Raw genomic sequence first — 18,198 nt, forward strand, 5'->3', positions numbered from 1 at the left:
GTCCACTGTTTACGGAAATGTGTGCACGTAACTTCCTATAAACAATTAGTTAGGTAAAGCACCCCGCAAATGGTACGGCGGAGCTCTGCATCATTGGGCCGTTGGGAGACCTGTCCCCGCATTGAGGTTCATTATAGTTCCACTATTGGCTGAATCTTACTCGTAAATGATTCCTGTTTAGGAAAGCATCTTCTCCACGCCAAGACTTCTCCGGATTCCTCAACGCCTCCAAGGTCGCCTCAAACTCCCAAGTTTAGCCTGACCATCGTGAACCCTACATTTACGCCATGTTGGAGCTGTCCCCCACTGCTAGCGCAGAGGCGCCTCTGTCGAGATCGCACTCCGAGGTCACATCTCATCAGCCTCCAGCAGCACCTAAGCAAAAGCGCTTTAGATGCCAGCACTGCCAGCGACTATTTGCTCGACTGGAGCATCTGCAACGTCACGAGAGAACACGTATGTCAGGAATGAAATTATCGGAATGTATCTAGACTAATCCGGCAGACACACGAGAGAAGCCTTTCGCTTGTGACCAATGCGATCAACGCTTCACAAGAAGGTGAGCAGTTCAACGTGTCGATGACATACTAGAAACAGAGGACTGAAAAGAAACCAGCGACTTGTTGAATCGCCATGAGCGATTATCCCATTCTGCAGACAGGCTGTCAGACACAAATGAGAGACGTATTTCACGAGGTCGACTGAAGCGATCAGCGCAGGCCGCGGGCCTTGATCATGAGCAGCCCCATTCACAACAACAACAGCAGCAGCAGCAGCAGCAGCAACAGCAGATTCCGACACATTCGACCACATATGAATCGCACGACTCAGTGAGCACAATTCCTGCTGTTGCACAACAGCCGGTTGCTCGTCATGAGCTTCCTCTCGAAACCCTGTCGCTCGCAGCTGAGCAAGCGGCGATGCAGGGAATGGTTGCGGCCGAGCCAGCTATGCCGACAAACATGAACGTGCCAATGCCATATACGGAGACAGACCGATTCAGGACAGGCGATAGCATGACTCACGGGGTCGAATTTGAAAATTCGCTTGATAGTCTTGCAGCATACCTTGACACTGGCCCGCTCAGTTCACATCATTTTTCAGCTTTTATCAATACCGAGCAGCCCATTCCTTTTTTTTCACCAGAATCAGCCCCTCAAGTACCGGACGCACCTCACGAACAGGAACAGCAACATAACCATGTCCAAGAGTCCTCCGGTATCGAAGAGTCGGGCTCTTTCTCTCGATTCGGCTCACGGCTTCCGTCTCTCCAACCAGAGGAGTCAGCGGATCAAAGGGAAAAGAATGAGTCCACATGCGTACCAAGAAAACCCCTGTCAGACGTTTCAATTGAAGACCGGCTGTTGATAGCTACGAAATTGAAAGAGTTCGCATCAATGATTCCGCCTGACTTTCAGTTACCTTCGAGGCTAGCACTCTCGCGATATCTAGCCGGTTACATCAACGGCTTTCATGAGCATATGCCTTGTCTGCACGTTCAGACCATGACAGTCCAAAACACAGCCATCGAGCTTTTGCTTGCTATGGCTGCGGTGGGCGCCCAGTACTGTTTTGAAGGAGAAAAAGGTGTGGAGCTCTTCCACATCAGTCAGGAAATCGCCATGCGCCGGATCAAACGGCGGGACGCCCGCGCCGCAGCACAATTGGGATCCATGCCCAGCCATACATCCAGTCCAGCAGTGTCAGGACCACTGGGTATACCTCCAGAGGCGGAACCTCGGGAAGATCTTATACAGACAGCTCAGGCACTTTTCCTTCTCATGGCAATGGCCACTTGGGCAAAGCACAAGGAAATTCTTCGAGAAGCACTGGCAATCCAAAGTATCCTCGCAACTCTTGTCCGTGAGGATGGCCTGAAAATGGCGCCATTGTCCACAAATGACGTGTCATGGGAGGATTGGATCCGATACGAGTCCGTCAAAAGGACAAAGTTCATCGTGTTCTGCTTCTTCAATCTTCACTGCATCGTTTACAACATACCGTCTCTTATATTGAGCTCAGAACTGGAAATGCCGCTACCATGCAGCGCTGCCGAATTCAAAGCGCCAACAGCAGCGCGGTGGCGGGAAACCCGGAAGCGCAGTCCTGTTGCCGAGCCATATTTCCAGACAGCATTCAAGCGATTGTTTGATCGAACAGGCAGACCTGACGCAGAAGGCGAGTCGCAGACGTCTTCGCTGGGCAACTACGTGTTGATCCACGCCTTGATACAGCAGATATTCTTCGTGAGACAGGTGACGCGATGCCGTGGGACATCATCGGGCACGACTCAGGATGATCCGGATGAGATGTTCGCCCTGGAGCAGGCATTGCGCAATTGGCAATTAGGATGGAAACGAAACCCGGAATCGTCGCTGGATCCGCTGGATCCCAACGGCCCCGTCGCTTTCAACTCGACTGCACTACTGCGGCTCGCCTACATTCGACTAAACAACATCGACACGGGACCTGGGCATTCACTTGCCACGCGGGACCCGATACAAATAGCGCAGTCGTTTTGGGATAGCCCAGTGACAGGAATCCGGCGAACAAGGAAGCTTGTACGTGCGGTGTTGCATTCGGCGCATGCACTCAGCATTCCAGTGAAGATTGGAATCCGGCTCGTTGCGCGCACGCAGACATTTACCTGGTCGATCCAACATTCGCTGTGTTCTCTGGAGTGCGCATTTCTGATGTGCAAGTGGCTCGAGGCGCTGGCGCTACCGAATCCACAGCCTGAAATCACGGAGGACGAGCGTCGAATTTGTATGCTTGTCAAGATCATGCTCGATGAGACTGAATACAAAATTCGATGCGACGATGAGCAGAGTCTGCTCTCAGCGGATGTCCTAAAGCAGATGAGTGCCGGGATGCTACGAGTGTGGGCCCAGATCTTCAAAGGGGCGCAGACATGGGCGATTGTCGAGGTTATTGGAAGCGCATTGAGCATTTACGCGGATATGCTGGAAAGCAGTCGAAACGCAAATTCAAGATGAATGACGGGATTTTATTACACGTCATGTTCCTCGTCACTAGGTAGTTACGCTTTGTAGTGAAAATCAATCACGAATTTTCCGCCTTGCCCCGACTTATAGTCCTCAACCAACTGATTCAGCTGCTCGAGAGGATACGTCTTGATGATGGCTTGGATGCCATGCTTGGCGGTGAAGTCAACCATCTCCCTCAACACCTTGTTGCTGCCGACGAGACTGCCGACGACGGCGATGTCGCGGAAGACGAGATCATGCGCGGAGACATGGAACCCGCGTTGGGGGAAGGAGACGACAACGCATTTTCCGTGGTTTTTGAGCAGGCCGACGCCGTACTGGAATGCCGCCTGGCTTTCAGGAAGGATGATGACGGCATCGAGGCCCATCTCGCCGCGGTGGACGGCTCCGTCTTCGGCGCCGACTTGCGCGACGATATCCGCGGCGGGCTCGCTGCGGGCATCGATTATGCGCGCGCCTTCGATGTTGGGTAGACCCCGGGCGAGCTCCAGCGCACTGTCGGTGTTGTCGACGCCGTAGACGCGTAGACCCATCTTAGTCGCGTACTGCAGACCCAAGTGGCCGAGGCCGCCGCCAGCGCCAATGATGCCGAGCCGCTGGCCCGCGCGCAGCCCGGCTTTCTTGATGGCGCCGTAGATAGTGACGCCGGCGCACATGAGCGGTGCGGCCTCGACGGCGGATAGAGAGTCTGGAATTGGAGCCACCTGCCGCGCATCCACCAGCGCATACTCCTGCCATCCTCCGTCAATGCCGATGCCGTTGCTCTTGATCGTCGGGCAAAAGACCGAGTAGCCCCGGGGGTCGCTGTCTGGGGAGCTCTCGTCGAGGCACTCGGCGCAGGTGCCGCAGGGGTGGTAGGCGCGACTGCCCACGCCGACCCGCATGCCGAGTTTAATCGCCGTCTGCGCGGGTGATGGCGGTAACGCCACCACCGTGCCGGCGTATTCGTGGCAGCCGACGAGCGGGAACTTCTCCGGGTTGCCCGGCATCTCGCCGGCGGCGAGCACGTAGTCGGTGTGGCAGTATGATGCCGCGTCGACGCGGATCAGCACGTCCCATGGATGCGTCGGTTTGGGGACGGGGAGTCCGTCGCGGAGGACGTAGGGTGTGTTGTAGGCGTCAAGGTGTTGGGCCTTCATCGTTGAAGGCAGCTCTGTGGACGAAGCCATTTTGTTGTGTTGCACCGTCTGGGAAAATTAGGGTTAGAGTCGGACGATGACAAATGAACCTTCAGTGGAAGTCCGTCAATGACGTTGGAATTATAGGGCCGACCTCTCGACATCGAACTCATCTGTCCTTGTACTGAATCGCACATCTCTGGTCTATCGCTAATACAAAGCTCGCTCACGGTGACGAGCTCCGATCAGATCGTTGCATGGTTCAGTTCTCCAAATCCGCCCCCACAGTTGGAGAACAGGTGGAGCGTTGCGGGGTCGCGGGGTTGAGAATCGTCAAATGCGATATTCCCGAATAGGCAATTTTCCATGCCAATTACGATGACCGAGAACTTGTAGCAGGCAGCGATCACTAAACGTTTATCATGACAGATTCATTGCTGATACATGAAAGACAGAGAGAGTAGTATTCATACATGCTAATTACTTCTTGGCCTCATACTCATTCAGCCATTTGTACACCACCCGCGCATCCTTGCCAGCGTAACGTGGATCATTGGCCGCTTCATCAAACGCCGCCAGCGTGGGCTTATCCAGGATTGTCCTAGCACCTACCATCTCGGCCAGCTGCGAGCCCATCGACAACACCTTTCTGCACAGCTCAATACGGAACCCGCCCTCGTAGTTACGGCTCGCGGGCGCGTTGGGGTGCACGCCTGGTACCGGGTTGCTCTTGGACGTCACCCAGCATTGCCCACCGCTGGTATTGATCACATCGGTCAACAATTTCGGGTCTAGACCCATCTTGGTGCCAATATTCAGCGCCTCCGACGCGGCGAGGCTCGTAATGGCCGACAGGTAGTTGTTGATGATCTTGAACGCCGTGCCGGCGCCGACTTCCCCGCACAGGAAGATGTTCTCCGGCTGTCCCATGTGCGACAACACAGATTTGACGCGGTTGAAGACCGCGCCGTCAGCGTTGTCGGCATTGTTGACACCGACCATGAATGTCAACGTGGCGGCCTGTGCGCCCATCGGGCCGCCCGACACTGGCGCATCCACAAAGGCCAGTTTCCAGCCGGAGGGGAGTGACGAGGCGGTCTCGCGGGTGGCCTGCGCGACCTCGAGGATCATGGCCGTCTCGATCGTTCCGCATTCCATGATGATTTTCTTTCCTGATGACTGCGTTGCCGCGGCGGCTTTGACGCCGGCGAGGATTCCTGTTGTTGCGTCGAGGTAGACGCTCTTGACGGCGGGGGTGCCGGGAAGCATGGTGATGACAAGGTCCTGGAGGCGGAATGTCAATGTGTATTCCTTTTATTTACTCCATATTTGTCACGTACCGCAGCCTGAACAGCTTCGAAACCGTTCGTCACCACTCTCACCGGCCCGGTGCCGGCGGTTTCAGTTTGGAATTTTTGGAGAACATCGTCAACAACGTCGCAGATCAGGATGGTATAGTCGTTGCCAATCTTCTTGCGTAGATTGGCGGCCATGGGATATCCCATGACCCCGAGGCCTAGATGATGTCAGCTCAGTGCAGCTTATCGCCATAGATACGGGACGAACCGATGAAAGCAATCGTCTTATCGGTCGCCATGCTTGGGCACTTCGCTGAATCGGATATTGGATGCAAGGTACAGTTGAGACACGAGGTTTGATACAAATAGCACCATCAAGTTGGGGTAGAACATTTCATTCCGAGCGATTATATTGTCAGCTCCAACCCTCGATGCTCGTTGTTTACACTCCGGCATGAAGACCGACTATCCGCGGGGCCTACTCCAACAGTTGGAGAAGCTTTCGCGGTTCTCCATCTCAGCCAAATACATCGCAACAATTCAGGCATGTAACAGTAAATGAAAACTGGAACAGCATCTGATCTCGAATACCGAAATGTAAAAAGTGTCGGCAAAGAATCCTATAAGGGACTTTCGTCATATGCGCAGCAAAGAATCGCTGTTCCTCTAGTCTGAAGTTGGTATTCGTACCAATGTTGGCCATCATCTTTCCTCCACCGGCGTCGGCCGACAAGCAAGTCTATGCGACCATTTCAGCGCTTGAAGGCGGACATCTCACACTTCCAGAGCGCCTGTTCGTCACCGACGCAGATCCCAATGTCAAGCGAACGGTGCCCTCTCTCTCGTTTCTCATCCAGCACCCATCAACACCTCACAAAGGAGGCGGCAGCAACACAAAGCTCGTCTTCGATCTCGGACTCAAACGTGACCTTAACAAATATATGCCCGCCATGCAGACACACATCGCCAACCGACAGCCCGTCATCACGTCTCCGGATGTCGCCGACAGCCTGCGCGCCGGGGGGCTCGACCCAGCAAGGGACATCGACTACGTGATCATGAGCCACGTCCACTGGGACCACGTTGGCACACCGGCGGATTTTGAACGGGCGACATTCATCGTCGGTCATGGGACTCTGCACCTGGTGGAGAATGGGGCGGCGCCGCACTACCCTAAGGAGATTTTCGATCCGCAGCTTCTTCCTCGAGACCGGGTATGGGAGTTTTGCGAATCGCCCATCCCTGAGGCTGCCTTTGGGCCCGCAAATGAGTATATCGGGCAGAATGCGGCAGCTTTTCCGGGCCGCGTGTGGCGGGAATTGCGTACGGTGACCGGAGAGACGATCTTCCCAGCGGTTATTGATCTGTTTGATGACGGGAGTGTGTATCTGATTGACAGCCCGGGACATTTGTTCGGTCATATGAATGTACTCGCTCGGGTTGGCCCGACGAGATGGATCTATCTCGGTGGTGACTGCTGCCATGATGCGAGGATCGTCACGGGCGAGAAGGGCATCGCCTTGTACGACGATGGGACAGGAACGGGACGCCTACGGAGTGTCCATGTCGATACGGACGTGGCACGATCAACTCTCCATCGGATCCAGGCGCTACTTCCTGAGGAGAAAAGTCAAGAGACTGCACTCAGGCGTACTTCGGGGACGATTACCCTTGGCGGAGACGCTCCGATAGAGATCGAATTGATTGTGGCTCATGATGGGAATTGGAGAGAAAAAAACCAGCATCGCTTCTTCCCCGGCACGATCTAACCAGCACTGCGGAGAGATCATGAACTGTGTTCTATTTGACGTCTAGTTTAGATAGTATCGATCCATCTCCGATGTCTATACAGTGAATTTGCAGCTTCCATTCGCATTGATCACACTCCTCGTACACCAAGCCGCATCGCTGGTGCACAGCATGACCACAACACCGGCAACCTCACTTACAAAAGCCGGTCGCCGCCCACCCAGCTTCTCCTTGATGATCCTTGATGATCCGCACCTTCTTGGAGTCTATGCCCTTCAAATCCTTGCCATCAGGGTCAATCTTGGCCAGAGGTGTGTTGTCCTGAAAGCCCTGCATCTGGCTCCAAACCTGTTCGCCTGCCTGGAAATACATTTCAGTAATCACCGGACCTGGGTTCACCGCGTTGACTGTCGCTCGATCGGCTAGCTCCCGGGACCAGCTGCGCGTCATGGCTTCCAGAGCCGCCTTTGTCCCACCGTAGATGGATTGTCCGGCGATACCCAGTCTTGAGGAAACGCTGGAGACGTTGATGATCCGACCCGAGCGGTCCGTCGGGAGGTAGGGCACGGCGGCTTGGGTCAGCAGCAACGGTCCGAGCACGTTGATATTGTAGCTCTCGTTTAAATATTTTGCATCGATCGGGCCCCTTTCGGGATCGGCGAGTAGGCGGTCCTTGGAGATGCCGGCGTTGTTGATCATGATATCGACTCGTAATCGCGTATTTCCGGCCGATGCGGAGTGCTCTCGGGCAGCTTGGATGATGGTCTCAGCGGCATTTTCAGCATCGGCCAGATCGGTCTGGACGACCGAGCATTGCACCGAGTGCTCTCGGGACAGACTGGTGGCGAGTTCCTCGATGTGCGCCCGCGATGAGTTTGAGGTCTAGGTGAGAAGAAGCGAACATCCTTTGCTGGTGAGATTGTGGGCGATGGCCTCCCCGATTCCTGGTTGACGAGTCAATCTCTTGTCTCGGACAGACGACTTGATGCTGTCTGCAACTCAGACGTACCTCGGGACGCCCCTGTGACGATCCCGAATTTACCTTCCAAAGGGCGCATCGTCAATGTCATGTCCACCAACTATTATTAGCACGATACCGTGTCCAGTCAAGCACAGTCGGTTGCGACTGATCATTATGTCCAGTCCTCTGTGTCGTGGATATTTATACTTTGTCACAAAGAGGAGCTGGTCTCGTATGTAGTCGAAGCTTGACTGATGCTTAGCGAGCCTTCAGTGTCGGGAGTTGATTTCTAAGCTCTGCCGTGACGCTTACCAGTGCTTACCACAAAACAATGTGACTATGTACAGATTTCTTGAAATGAGGTCACGTCAGCAAAGGCCCCGCGGATGGAAATGGACACATGCCGCATGCTGGCAGTCGCTTTCAATCCCAATCTCTGAGTTTCTTGTTTTCGTCCACCTCTCGGGCCTTCCGATTGGCCTCGCTGGCCTTTTTCAAAGTCTCTGGCAGCGTCTCCTTCTTTCGCTCCTGCACCTGCCTGGCCAGCTTTCCTTTATTTGATGCGTTCATCGCCTCAACTCGTTTCTGACGCCGGAGTCGGTCAGCGATCGCAACGCGGGTGCTAGTGACACCGGGTGTATTGCATGCTTACCTGGGCAGCCTCTGCCGCTTTGGCTCTTGCATCTCCTGCGTCGCCGGACGAGCTCCCTCCCCCCAGTGTCCTTCCGGGGCCTTTTGCGACCCGCGGCGGAGCGGATGCTTTTGCCGGAGTTTGGCTAGGAGCGGGAGCGGATCCCAAAACCCGCCCGGGCTGGGAGAACGGATCGCTCTTGTTGGCCGATCTGGAGCAGATATTTCCCATTTCGAAAGCTCACTGCCCTGCTCCTTTGTACAGTTGAGAGGACTGTGTGGACGGAGGCCTGGTGTGACGCGGGGCTGGTCTGTGTCTCCGTATAGTACGAGTACCGTACTTGTTCGTAGGAATCAGAGTTCCACTGGCGAATCCAAAGTGAGCTACATAGAAGAGTCCACCTCCTCGGTCATAGTCACTTCCATCCAGCGGTGACGGATGGCTTCCAGAGGCAATAAAGCTACGAAGGCTGCAGGCCTCCCCATATTCACCCGCCCTGCCCGTGAATTGGGCGCTTACGTAACCTAACTACGTGCCAAGCCCGAATCCTGCGTACTGGGAGAGCCATGCAAATTGCGCTCCCCATGCTGTATGGGTGCAATACCCGGAGAACAGAGCGACCGCAAAGTCGGCATTTGCAATTTGATTGCTCAAGCATCCCACCCGAAGCTTCACAGCAAGTGCCGGACCGTGCATGGACTCCGGAAATCTCGGCCGGATCCGCGTCAACCGCGAACCCTGGAGAACTCTCGATGACAGGTTGCCTCTTTTTCTCTCTCCAGGAACACGTCCAACCCTTGTTGTTTAGTTTGCCCAGGGCATTTAGAGCCGCCAGATTGACGAATCAAGCTGTTGCTTGCAGAATTCCTCGTTCGGCGATTGGTGTTAGTGATGCTGTTCGGAGAAAACTATGACGCTGCTTGCTTAACCCCCAAGGTCCTCGCCCGCCCGTCATTCCGTCGCGCTCCACGAACACTATCCCTCAGCTGCCTCCTCTCTCTCGCAAACTCCTGTTTCTGTGCGGCTTCTCGCCCTCGTATTGCTTGTCCGCAGATTTGCTCTTTGACCCCTTGCATCCCCGCCACACGACAGGAGCCGCTGGGTTTCAAACTTTTGCCTGCGTAGTGTCGATTTTGGGGGGGCCACCTCTCGCCCCGTTGCTGATCGCTGATCATGTCCCGTAAAGACTTCGGGGACTTTTGTCTCGACTGCCACTGGGAGTCTGACCTCGCGAGCAGAACTTCAATGTTGCCGCCCGGCGCGCTGTCTCAATGGCAATGCACCGACTCCCATCACCAAGCAGACTCTGCCTGCGACGCGGACGAAGCCTGCTGCAACAAAGATGACTGCTCATTCGACTGTCCCTCGATATGCGACGGGTTCATTGACTGCGACGACACCACAATATGCTCTGACGCTCGCTGCGTGACGAGCGAGTCTGCGTGTTTTGACAAGAACTGCACGGCGGATAATCAGAACCTGGACCAGAATATGGCGAGTCTTCTGGCGCCGGATGGGCCGTTATCGTGGGATCCGGCCACGTTCATGTCATCTGTGGGTCCGGAACACACCCAGGATGTGAGTCCGTCCACGGGGATCACTCCGCCCGTGACACAACCGCCATCATCAGAGCCCCAACTCACGTTCACTGCGCCCGGAAACGATCATGCAACGACGCAGCCTTCGCAGCAGGCTAAAGACGACGCGTCGTTGTGGACAGCGGCCTTTGGGAGCCAAGCGGATATCGCGAATCTGAATATCTATGGCATGCTGAGTGCAGGAGACAACCACAACAGCAATAACGCCTCTACTGATGTCGCAAAACCCCTTTGTTTTCAGGCGGACGGCTCGCCGTCGTGCGCCGAGGCCGGATTCCAACACCTGGGCTGCTATGTCAGGAACTCGGGTGACACCGGCCTGCAGCAGTTTTCTAAGGCGCAGATGCAGAACGCCGTCCACCACTTGCGCCACTCGGCACACCATAACCACCCGGGCAGTCCCTATGCTCGCCATCCTGACTCGCGCCGGAAGATGAGCTCATCACATCTGCTGTCCAGCCCCGTGGAGACGCCCCCGCCCCTGGACGGGTCATCCGTGCTGACCAGTCCGACGCCCGGATTCTTGGATGATGAAGAGTCCCATGTCTGTCGATGGTCGCATAGCAATGGCGGCGGAGCGACAATATGCGGTGCATCCTTCACATCAGCCGGCGCCCTTCAGCAGCATCTCGTCTCCGCGCATCTTAGCCCTATCAACGGTGCTAAAGGCCTGGGGTACTACTGCCGGTGGGAAGGTTGCCAGCGACCGAACGACCCGTTCTCCCAGAAATCCAAACTGCAGGGGCACTTCTTGACTCACAGCAACTGTACGTCCATCGACATGCGTAAGCTGATCTTGCTGACATTGATCCAGTCAAGAACTTCATTTGCTCCGTGTGCGGCAAGCCGTTTGCCAGACAAGCAACTCTGGAGCGGCACGAACGCAGCCATCGGGGCGAGAAGCCGTTCAAGTGCACCGTGTGCGGCAAGGCATTTACAGACAGCAGTGAGCTGAGTATGTCTTCGTATAGAACCTCCCTCGCCCAGCATCCGCGCTAACCGTGGCAGAAACCCATACTCGGACCCACACTGGCGAAAAGCCGTTCAAATGCACTTTTCCTGGCTGTGATTTTCAGACTGGCGATGTAAGCGCACACTCCCTACGCATTGACCCTACAAATCTAACCATCACTTGATGATTCAGTCTTCCAACATGTCCAGTCACAAATTGAGTATGTGCTCTCTTTACCTATGACGACAACTTCAGATTCCTTTACTAACGTCGATCCTAGCACACGGCGAACGAAGACACAAGTGCAAATACCCCGGCTGCACAAAGAGCTTCACTCGGCCAGGTATGTCTCCCCGTTCTTGAAACCAATCTCAGTAGATAACAGTATCTAACCAATCCTGACTACAGATCAACTCAAACGCCATCTCAAAACCACGCATAAGCTCGAAAACCCCGCAATGGCCTTCTACACACTTCCTTCGACGGACAAGTTCCCGTGAACTGTGACCCAGCTTGACTCGCCTTCTGAATCCTGCAAGAGAAATTGTTTCATGCCGTCTACCGAGGGACATTGAGAGAGCCCCATCTGTCTGCGGACCTTGGCTACACCGAGCTCAGGGAGAGAAGGGGCAGACTACAGCCTCGTAGTCGATTCTTTCTGACACGCATACAGATAGATTTCTCGCCCTGACCCTGGCATGGATTCATTCATGGACGAGTGGCGGTCTCGTGCATTTGGTGGGACAAACAAGGTCATGAGATAATGAACGATGAGGACGACGAGGATATAATAGTAGTGACGATGACGATGTTGATGATGACGACTCCCAGGAGGTTTTGCTGGGTAACTACTACTACTACTAGTTAGCTTGAACGTCGATTGGAGAGGCATCAATTGGGCCCGAAATGTTGATCACCTCGTCAAAGTTGGAGGTTGCTTTCTGGATCTCAACCGTGGAGACGAATACAAAGGCGGTTACTTGGGAGGAGTATCTTGATAGACTACGAGGTCTAGGAATGACTAGGAAATGGCACATCAACCTTTTCTACCTTTTCTAACTCGAGTTCTAAAAAAAAAAAATTAACAGAGGTATCATTACTATCATTGAACTATAAGCCATATCACCTCGAAGCTGTTGTAATCTAATACATTCCGACGAGCTCCCTCACAATACATTATATCGCCCACTAACCGGCGCCCGAGCTTCGCTATCTGCTGCCGCGATGGTGGCCTCCTTGAGGAGACGCATGAGCTCGCGCATCGCTTGCGTGACGACCAGCTCCGTGTCACCTTCGACAAGGATGTACAGCTTGGGGTTGTCGCCGGGACCCGGTTCCTTGCCTGGCGGGTAGTAGCTGCCCTTGGTTGTGATCGATGTACCCGTGGCTTCGAGGATCTTGGCCACGTTGGTACGGTTCGTGACGGCCCAGCGTGCTTTCTCTGCAGAAACCGTTAGTATGCATTTCACAGGATCGATGATCTTGGGGGGTGAGAACTTACGAGGAAAGTCGTTGATTTCGAGTGTCGCGTGAAAGGCACCCGCATCCGGCCCCTTGTTGTCGATCGGTGCGCCGGACCGCATGACTCCCGCCCGGCTCAGACGAGCATTGATATCGGCCACAGCGGACCCGACCTTGTCCAACGGATCGTTCGAGGCGGCGCGCGGTGCAGGTCTCTCCGTCTTGTGCACGGTGATCTTGCCGTCCAGATCGATGCCCTTGGGCACACCTGCGGCCGCTGCACCGGACGGCTGCACCGCCGACGCGGCCTTGGCAAAGAGGTCCTCGGCCTTGGTCTCCCGCGTGTCCTCGTGCTCATCCTCATCACCCTCCTCACCGGTACGGAACGTCCTGCGCTCTCGGTTCCGTGCCGCATCTCGCTCCTGATCTAGTCGCTCCAGGCCCTTGCCTCCGAATCCGGATGCCGACGCCTTTTCTTTACCGGCCTTGACCTTCTCCATGAAGGAATCGACCATCTTCTGTACCGGCTCGGGCACAGGCTGGCCGCTCTGTCTGAGAGCCTTGGCAATGTCGACTGAGTATCGCTCTTGCTCTTCCGTCAAGAAAGTGACAGCAGTTCCCTTATTGCCAGCGCGGCCGGTGCGGCCGGCACGATGAACGTAATCTTCTAAGTGATTGGGTGCATCGTAGTTGACAACCAGCTTGAGCTGCTTGACATCAAGACCACGTGCAGCTACGGAGGTAGCGATCAACACGGGGAACACGCCGGCCTTGAAGTCTTCAATTGTAGAGTCTCGGTCGACCTGATCCTTCCCGCCATGAATGGACATGCAAGGATAACCCTTGCGCATCAATTCGCGCAGCAACGTATCGGCCGCCTCCTGGCGGTCGACGAAGATCAAAGTCCGCGCATCCTCGTTCTCCTCACTGGAGTAGAGGTGCCCCAACAACTCTAGCAAACGCACAAACTTGCTTTCTTCACTGCGAACTTCCACAATCTGCGTGATCTCAGGCGCAACCACGCTCTTACCACCGACGATAATCTCGATCGGCTTGGTCAGAGTCTTGCGGGCAAGGGCCTCCATGTTGCGCGGGAAAGTGGCGGAGAAGAGCACCGTCTGCCGGTCTGGTCGGATATTGGACATGATCTTCATGACCTGCGGCTCAAATCCCATATCGAACATTCGGTCAGCCTCGTCAAGTACCACATATGTCACTCTTCGTAGATTGGTCACTCGTCCCGCATTCGCAGCGAGGAGATCAATCATGCGACCGGGAGTGCACACGATGATTTCCGCGCCTCGCTTCAGCTCCGCAATCTGATCCTTGATCGGTGCCCCACCGTATGCGCACACTGCTCGAAGGTTCAGAGCCTTCAAAAACGGCTTGCAGTCCTTGTGGATTTGCGTGGCTAATTCACGCGTAGGAGTCATGATGAGCCCAATCGGCCCCTCCATATTTTCTAGCGGCCGTTGGTCCTTGATATGCCGGAACATAGGAAGAAGGAACGCAATGGTCTTGCCGGAGCCCGTCTTCGCGACACCGATGACATCTCGCCCGGACATGATGGCAGGTAGGGCTTGGCTTTGAATCGCTGTGGGATTTTCGTAACCTAGACTTTTGATCACATCAAGAGTCTGCACGCCCAATCCACATTGCGACCATTTAAGCACCGGTTTGGGCACATTGACGCCGCGAACTTTGATCCCATCCAATTCAAGGCGCAGGTTCGCCAGTTCTTCATCAGACATCTGCGCCAAGTCTTGAGGCTCGGTATAGAAGTTCTTCCTGAAAGGTTCGTAGTCGATTTTGCTGTGATCAACGGTGGGGATGTCTTTCTTTTTCTTTTTGTTTGCAAGAGTCAGGAGATCCTCGGTATCACCATCCCCAAGTGCCGTGTCAAAGTCGTCATCCTCTCCGAAAACTTCTGGCTGTTGTTGCTTGGATTTTGAGAACTTCGAGCCCTTCGGCTTTTCAGCCGCGGCTTCCTTGGCGAGATCTGCCATGTACGCATCCAGAGGATCGATTTCTTCCTCTTCCGCTGCGGCTTCTCCCTTGGCCTCAGTTGGTGCATCTGTCATGGCAACATCTCCGTTAGCGGCACTTGATGCGGCTTCCTGCTGTTTCTGGAGACGCTCCTCGCGCTTCTCTGCCGCAGCACGGGCAGCTGCTGCAACTTCCTCTTCCGTGCCACCGTCCGCCATGTCCACGTCTGACTCATCATCCTCGGCTGGACCATCGGGTGTGGCGTCTCTCCCGTCCTCGAGTGGAGGTGTGGGCAGCTTCTCGAGTTTCTTCCTTGTTGACTCTTCTTCGCCGAAATCCAATGTTCGTTTTGCGGATGCTTTTTCAGCGTCAAGGAGCGCCTTGGAGCCGAGCCCGAATTTTCCAACGTTACCAGTGGCTTTCAACGGTGCTGCAGCGTGCAAGTCAGAAACTTGACCCGACCCGATGCTTCGTCGAAAAGACTTACCCGCTGCTATGTTGGCCGAAGAATCAGTACCCCGAACCACCCCATTAGATTTGGTAGATTCGGGGACGACGACATCATTGCCTAGCAGCGATGATTCAGACGTGGTGCCGGCGGCCTTCTTTGCAATGGCTTTGGGATCAAACTTTCCCGCGGATTCAGTGGAAGCCGCACCCTGAGCTGGAGAGACAGCCGACACCGGGGATGCAGTCGCAGTTGAAACCCCTGACCGTCGATCAATCTCATTCAGTAGGTTGCGAGTACTACCAGCGGAAGCTGCCTCTCTCTGCTTGCGCTCGCGCTCTGCTGCCTGCTTCTGTTTCCAGGCTTCTAATTTGGCGAGACGCTCAGCTTTCTTTTCCTCTTCAGTCTGCGCGGGAGGTGGTGCTGGAGTTGAAGGCTTGGAAGACTTTAGGAGGTCAGTCGAACGCATGATATCGACGCTGGTGACAAAGGGACGCACCTCTTTAGATTTATCTGCCTCTCTATCTCTGCTATCATCCCGTCTAGAGTATCGTCTCGAGTCAGTAGAATCGTCTCTGCGCCTCCGATAGCGGTCGCGGGAGTCATCTCGCCTGCTTCGACCATCTCTGTCTCGACTTCTTCGTCGGTAGTCCCGCGATTCATCTTCTCTCGACCGACGACGCTCTCGGGAGCGGTCACGGGAGCGGTCACGTTTCGAGGGCCTATAAATGTCGTCGCCGCGATCACGTCTGTCTAGCGATCGATCCCTTCGGCGGTAGTCACCGCAATCCCAATCCCGGTCTCGGTCCCAGTCACGATATCGTCGCTGTTCGGAAAGGCGAGTCAACAGTCTGCCGTATGTCGATTGTCGAGCCGTGCTTCCAGGGCCACATACCTCCGGGCTGCGGGAGCGTCGGTAGTAGCTCCTTCCATCGTCCCGCCGGCTCCTCTCGTAACGGTCATCATCTCTACGGCTTCGTCGAGATGATGAAGGGAAGCTGCCTACAGGTGATGGTGAGCGACTATCCCTGTGGCGAGCCATTGTTGCTGGCCAACAATCTGAGTGAGATGTGAGTATTACAGCGGAGGCTCCACTCGGAATTGTCTGATGACGCTGAGTGCGCGGGAAAGGCCAGCACTCTTATCGAGTCATTCGAGGGTATGTTTCTATCGCTGGAAGACTTGGAGCGCAGACCAGCCGTTTCTCCAAGTTCGCGCGCGGATCTCAAGAAATCGGCCTGGGTGGCGGCGATCATACTTAGTCACGTGATTATATGAGGCTAGTCCTTACCTAATAATAGACAACAGCGTCTGTTTTTTTGTACTCCCAGACGATTCTAGACGTTTACATCATTTGATTCATGGAGTACTCCGTACACAATGTTGATGATCTCTGCTTTTTTAATGAAGAGTCTCCTTCAGCCTTGACCATGGTCCGATACGATGTACAGCCTGCTCACGTCATGTCTTGGAACTAAGAAATTGATCCCACAATAAGGGAACGGAAGAGTTGTGGTTATTGGCATGGGAAGAATCAAGTCATGCCTCCTGTTCAAGAACCGTGTCACCTGTAGATGTGTCGATAGAATCTTTTATACATTCACTCATCGTCTGAGCTATAGGCAACCAGGCCTTTTGAATCTGTTGATGTAGCTTTTGACGCTGATTCTGGTTCATCTGTCTTCTTCCCTTGATCTATAGAGCCCGCAGCATCGGGATTCTTCCCTGGACTTTCCTGCTGGGACCTTTGTGTCGGTTGATTTGTTTGTGTCCCAGGCTCCGATGTATTACCCTCAGCCGCACTCGCTTTCTGGGCTGGAGGGGAGGCGACAGTACTCGACTTCTGCACCTTCGCTTGGGCAAACAATTCCTTTTTAGCCCGCTTTCGTTTCCGTCCAGAAGTCACCCACTGTTCTTCTTCAGTAGTTCCAGTTGATGTGCCCTCCCTCGAGGCGGATTCTAGCATGGCCCGCTCTGCTTGCTCGCGTTGACGGTGGAACTCTGCGAGCTGCTCCGCAGTTTCTTTCTTGATGGCAGCTTCCTTGGCCCGCGTGGATTCCAACAACGAGTCGAGGAATTCGGCATCATCCTCATCAAGGGCGCGAAACTGGTGCTTCAACCGGATTGACTCTTCAAACGCTTCTTGCTTGGCAACTATAGTTGAATACGGAATGCATCTGACACTTTAGCCCGGTCCAATTACATGGTCCATCTCGTGTCGATTCTATGGGTAGACTCACTTTTGTTCTGCTGGAGAATCTCGTAGAGGCTTTTCCCTTCATTGTGTTTCGCCAATTCCGCCTTTCGCTTCCGCTCCTCTTCTAGTTCTCGTTCAGCTCGAAGCCATTCGTCGTCGTGCTGGCTGGATTCATCGATCGTTCCTCCGGAGACGAAACCCGACGACATGATGGATTACAGTAAGCACTAGATCTCATGCAGGAGCCATCATCGTACAACCCGAGTTTTGAGCTCGAAGCACCGCCAGATGGCAGAATCGGGCGGTGAGCCGACATTCCGAGAACGAGACTCCACTTCGACCTGAGCCATTCCTGTTTGAGACACTGGGAGATTCCTTACATAAGCACATCTACAATTCCTCCCCTTTCTCTGGTCAACTTCAAGACTCCAGTCTGCAAATGTATGCCAGTGATATGCAACCATTGCCAACAGCCATGTGCTTATCAAGCACTTAGAAGAAGAGAAACAACTGGGTTAACGTCTGTGGAGTTGCAATTATGGCTTGACAATTGTACCGTTTTCCCGCGCATGCGGAATGTGATTGCAATCCTATGCAGGATGAAGAGATGTCGTCATCCGTTCATTCTGATATCAATCTCATAGAGTCGAACTAACTTGGAGACCCTGTCAACATGAAGCTTGAACTGGCGAATTGCAATTGCTTCCCATGATGCGGAGACTCCTGCGTTCCTGGAACCCGCTGGGTCTTTATCCGGAATGTCCCCTCTTCAATGGAGGGGCAGTAGGCTC

At 54.4% G+C, this 18,198-nt stretch overlaps 9 protein-coding genes across 9 annotated transcripts; 3 read left to right on the forward strand and 6 right to left on the reverse strand.

Moving 5' to 3' along the window:
* Positions 1–287: 287 nt before the first annotated feature.
* Positions 288–2,996, forward strand: VTN31DRAFT_3266 (uncharacterized protein; the record flags this gene model as incomplete). Its single annotated transcript, XM_069403526.1, has 3 exons — positions 288–456; positions 505–559; positions 617–2,996. 3 exons carry the CDS (start codon positions 288–290, stop codon positions 2,994–2,996), a joined length of 2,604 nt encoding a protein of 867 aa, XP_069262699.1.
* Positions 2,997–3,040: 44 nt separating this feature from the next.
* Positions 3,041–4,177, reverse strand: VTN31DRAFT_3267 (uncharacterized protein; the record flags this gene model as incomplete). Its single annotated transcript, XM_069403527.1, has 1 exon — positions 3,041–4,177. One exon carries the CDS (start codon positions 4,175–4,177, stop codon positions 3,041–3,043), a length of 1,137 nt encoding a protein of 378 aa, XP_069262700.1.
* A 429-nt stretch (positions 4,178–4,606) lies between these two features.
* On the reverse strand, positions 4,607–5,723 carry VTN31DRAFT_3268 (uncharacterized protein; the record flags this gene model as incomplete). Its single annotated transcript, XM_069403528.1, has 3 exons — positions 4,607–5,410; positions 5,467–5,642; positions 5,693–5,723. The coding sequence occupies 3 exons, from the start codon at positions 5,721–5,723 to the stop codon at positions 4,607–4,609; spliced, it is 1,011 nt and encodes a 336-aa protein (XP_069262701.1).
* A 393-nt stretch (positions 5,724–6,116) lies between these two features.
* Positions 6,117–7,193, forward strand: VTN31DRAFT_3269 (uncharacterized protein; the record flags this gene model as incomplete). The annotated part of the gene is made up of 1 exon (XM_069403529.1): positions 6,117–7,193. The coding sequence occupies one exon, from the start codon at positions 6,117–6,119 to the stop codon at positions 7,191–7,193; it is 1,077 nt and encodes a 358-aa protein (XP_069262702.1).
* Positions 7,194–7,365: 172 nt separating this feature from the next.
* On the reverse strand, positions 7,366–7,872 carry VTN31DRAFT_3270 (uncharacterized protein; the record flags this gene model as incomplete). Its single annotated transcript, XM_069403531.1, has 1 exon — positions 7,366–7,872. The coding sequence occupies one exon, from the start codon at positions 7,870–7,872 to the stop codon at positions 7,366–7,368; it is 507 nt and encodes a 168-aa protein (XP_069262703.1).
* A 685-nt stretch (positions 7,873–8,557) lies between these two features.
* VTN31DRAFT_3271 (uncharacterized protein) lies at positions 8,558–8,996 on the reverse strand (the record flags this gene model as incomplete). The annotated part of the gene is made up of 2 exons (XM_069403532.1): positions 8,558–8,719; positions 8,787–8,996. 2 exons carry the CDS (start codon positions 8,994–8,996, stop codon positions 8,558–8,560), a joined length of 372 nt encoding a protein of 123 aa, XP_069262704.1.
* Positions 8,997–9,938: 942 nt separating this feature from the next.
* VTN31DRAFT_3272 (uncharacterized protein) lies at positions 9,939–11,815 on the forward strand (the record flags this gene model as incomplete). The annotated part of the gene is made up of 6 exons (XM_069403533.1): positions 9,939–11,130; positions 11,178–11,318; positions 11,372–11,448; positions 11,508–11,535; positions 11,596–11,658; positions 11,724–11,815. The coding sequence occupies 6 exons, from the start codon at positions 9,939–9,941 to the stop codon at positions 11,813–11,815; spliced, it is 1,593 nt and encodes a 530-aa protein (XP_069262705.1).
* Positions 11,816–12,481: 666 nt separating this feature from the next.
* On the reverse strand, positions 12,482–16,252 carry VTN31DRAFT_3273 (uncharacterized protein; the record flags this gene model as incomplete). The annotated part of the gene is made up of 5 exons (XM_069403534.1): positions 12,482–12,756; positions 12,817–15,192; positions 15,250–15,655; positions 15,710–16,036; positions 16,106–16,252. The coding sequence occupies 5 exons, from the start codon at positions 16,250–16,252 to the stop codon at positions 12,482–12,484; spliced, it is 3,531 nt and encodes a 1,176-aa protein (XP_069262706.1).
* A 558-nt stretch (positions 16,253–16,810) lies between these two features.
* On the reverse strand, positions 16,811–17,616 carry VTN31DRAFT_3274 (uncharacterized protein; the record flags this gene model as incomplete). Its single annotated transcript, XM_069403535.1, has 2 exons — positions 16,811–17,364; positions 17,451–17,616. 2 exons carry the CDS (start codon positions 17,614–17,616, stop codon positions 16,811–16,813), a joined length of 720 nt encoding a protein of 239 aa, XP_069262707.1.
* Positions 17,617–18,198: the final 582 nt, after the last annotated feature.

The sequence above is a fragment of the Thermomyces dupontii genome (assembly GCF_041956625.1).
Source record: "Thermomyces dupontii strain NRRL 2155 unplaced genomic scaffold VTN31scaffold_2, whole genome shotgun sequence".
Taxonomy (NCBI): domain Eukaryota; kingdom Fungi; phylum Ascomycota; class Eurotiomycetes; order Eurotiales; family Trichocomaceae; genus Thermomyces; species Thermomyces dupontii.